Here is a 3045-nt window from a genome sequence, read left to right on the forward strand (position 1 = left end):
CGACGAGGACAGCGATGACGACAATGACGACGATGACGACGAGGACAGCGATGACGACAATGACGACGATGACGACGAGGACAGCGATGACGACGAGGACGACGATGACGACGAGGACGACGATGACGACGAGGACGACGATGGTGATCATGATGCCGATGGTGTGGGATAGTATAATAAGGGTTACGTTAATGAAGATTACAGTGACGATGATTATGACGATGATGATGTTGATGATGACAGTGGCGGCGGCGGCGGCATTCATGGTGGTGGTGGCGGTAGTAATATTGGTGATTATGATGATGATGATGTTGATGATGACAGTGGCGGCGGCGGCGGCATTCATGGTGGTGGTGGCGGTAGTAATATTGGTGATTATGATGATGATGATGTTGATGATAACGGTGGCGGCAGCGGCGGTCGTGGTGGTGACTATGATGATGATTATGATGATGATAATGAGTGTGGGGGGAAATCCACGATAAATCGTGTATAATAACATCGTTGTTTTTCCGTGGAGCACCCGCTGATTGAGATCTATAGCAGTATTGTCCACATCTCGTATGCGTGCTAAGACATCGAATAGACAATTATAGATGTTAAACATCGTCATATATACACACGAGTCCTGTCATGATAATTTCACAACGATTATGATAACAAAATCGGTATAATTTCACGATTTGTTGATTTCGAACGTCCTTCAAATCTCCGTCCGCGCCATTTTCAATTATTAATCATCGCAAGCAGCGAATCTTTCGGAAACCTCACACACTCCCTGCAGAAGAGAGTGCTGCGCGATTGTGTGTCCGCGCTGAAAAAAATCCAGCCGATAAAACGGAATTCCGTTTGTTTTTCGTTACAGCCGAGGCGCTGCACTTGGCGCATCTGATGTCGTCGCATGGCTACATATTCCCGATAGAGGAGCACGTACTCACCGTGAAGGCCGATGGAACGTACTACAGGTTTCAGGTAAGCTGCCGGAGAGGGCAGGTGTGGTATGGTAGACATTCCCCCTATAGCAATCGCATAGAAAGATATAGAGACACTAATCTAACTATAGTATTATTTCTATGGGCAATCGTCACACCCCCGTATACATTGCGTATGTGTACATAACATTAATAGCTCATAATGGAGACTCTCTATTATGTACTATTGATAACATGTGTATGTCAAACAGGGCGCGCATGTGGCGCATTGCGCATAGGGATTTGATTTTTTTGCTCATGCGCAGTATATAGGTGGGGGGGGGAGTACGTTTGCCATAAGGGGGAATGTCTATCGTTCTATACAGAAACCCGTTGATTGCCTTTCGTTTCCAGATCTTGGGTCTTCTACATGCCGCGGATTCCACTAAGTTGTGCTTTGTTGCGCCCCCACCCAACACATTGTAGCTAGCTTTCACCCGCTATTAACTAGGTAGCAAATATGCGGGGGATTTTGCACGGTGTGTGCCATGTTCGAATGGTAATTTTTTTTACCATTTCACCTTTTTTCTGCAACCATGCCGTCGAGCGGAATTTAGTTTCCGGTCGTCGCGCTTACACGCGCTACTATAGTGTCTGTCTAAATTAATTGCCTGACGCTTGTCGCCTCGCCACTATGTGCCCGTTGATCGAATTAGTTTTCATCGTCTGTAACTTTACTGAGAGTACGGATTGGTCTCTGCCACCGCTGCCGCAGCCGCGCGCCACCAGGGGGCAGGTCTACCACTTGACCGAGACTACCTATCCAATCATAGCCATGGACATTTTACGCGGCGAGGAAATTCGTAAAGTGGCGTCTTTTTACTTCTCGCTCTTTCGCTCTTCGTTTATGATAAAACAATAATACGCGAACGGACACACAGTGAAGAGACGCGAAGCCAGTCTAAGAAACTGCGCTCGGAAGAACGAGTCGGTTGTCGCCATATTTATCCCATAATGCACGGGTATATGGGTAAAGTATAAGGGTATTAGGGGTATTATGGGATATCCGCGCATGGTTTAGTCTCATCATTTCACAAGATCTTCGTCGGTGTGAGACTAAGAACCAATCAACTGCATGTTGGAGCTTACGGGTACACTCACCCAGTATCCGCCACCTGCAATACACCTAACAACGGTCTATAGCAACCGACGAAAGTGCAGCACTTACTCTGAAGATGGCTTCCAAGTGTGGGCACTTCTCTGCTACGATACGCATGCCAACACGTGGTATTTCCATGATCGCATATACCGCAGTTTATCACTGTTTGTTCTCCATTACTGTTTGTAGTAAGAAAGTACGTTGTAATACTGCCTTGTAACATACAACAACAGTTCTGCTGCCATTCTAATATAAAGCGGGTTACCAAATGCATGTGATCAGGAGCTTATAAATGAAAGCTTCCATTTATAATGAAAGCTTCCATTTATAAGCTCCTGATGTGATCTGTTGAATAGTACGACAACTATACAGACAGAAAATACAAAGGTATATACTTTTAAAGGTCCACGGCTTATACTTTGCAATTTATTACTGTTTATTCTTTACTTACTGCCTGTCGATGTAGTGCATGTCATCGTTTTTATATAGTACGAACACCACAGGTAGCAGATAGAAAGGTAGAATTCCCATCGCAATCTATTATTGTTTATTGTTCATAACTGTCTGTCAAAGGAAGCCCCTATAATAATGGCAAATCGCACGTATAACAAATGTCCTGTCCAGTCCTAAAGCTGAACGCTACGTTTGCTCGCTTCCACTGCCACAGCTAATGCCCACAGGCGAAATTGGGTAGAAAGAAAGTAGAGATTAGATAACCGACTACGGTATTTATATGCGTATGATTTATCACAGTTTACGATACGTAACTGCATGCCTGTCGACGAATTTCGATGTTACGGCTGTATATATATATATATATATATATATGGGCATCGGTAAAACCCGTGAAACCATCTCTGACGTTGACAGCGGCTTGCTGTAATTGACATCGGTTCATGCGGAGTGTGAGTGCGAGATTTACCGTGTCCCAGGCACGCGCGCTAGCTGTCTGCTGCACGAGGCTCACCGGTACAC

At 45.2% G+C, this 3045-nt stretch overlaps 1 protein-coding gene across 1 annotated transcript in view; it reads left to right on the forward strand.

Moving 5' to 3' along the window:
• LOC106813366 (regulator of G-protein signaling 7-like) overlaps nucleotides 1-1360 on the forward strand; it is an 88902-nt gene extending 87542 nt beyond the window's left edge. The window contains exons 4-5 of the mRNA XM_014817497.1: nucleotides 866-972; nucleotides 1298-1360. Of these exons, the coding sequence (XP_014672983.1) occupies nucleotides 866-972; nucleotides 1298-1360 (170 nt within the window). The remainder of the gene's footprint in view (nucleotides 1-865; nucleotides 973-1297) is intronic.
• The last annotated feature ends 1685 nt before the right edge of the window (nucleotides 1361-3045 follow it).

This window comes from Priapulus caudatus, unplaced genomic scaffold (genome assembly GCF_000485595.1).
Source record: "Priapulus caudatus unplaced genomic scaffold, Priapulus_caudatus-5.0.1 Scaffold760, whole genome shotgun sequence".
Taxonomy (NCBI): domain Eukaryota; kingdom Metazoa; phylum Priapulida; class Priapulimorpha; order Priapulimorphida; family Priapulidae; genus Priapulus; species Priapulus caudatus.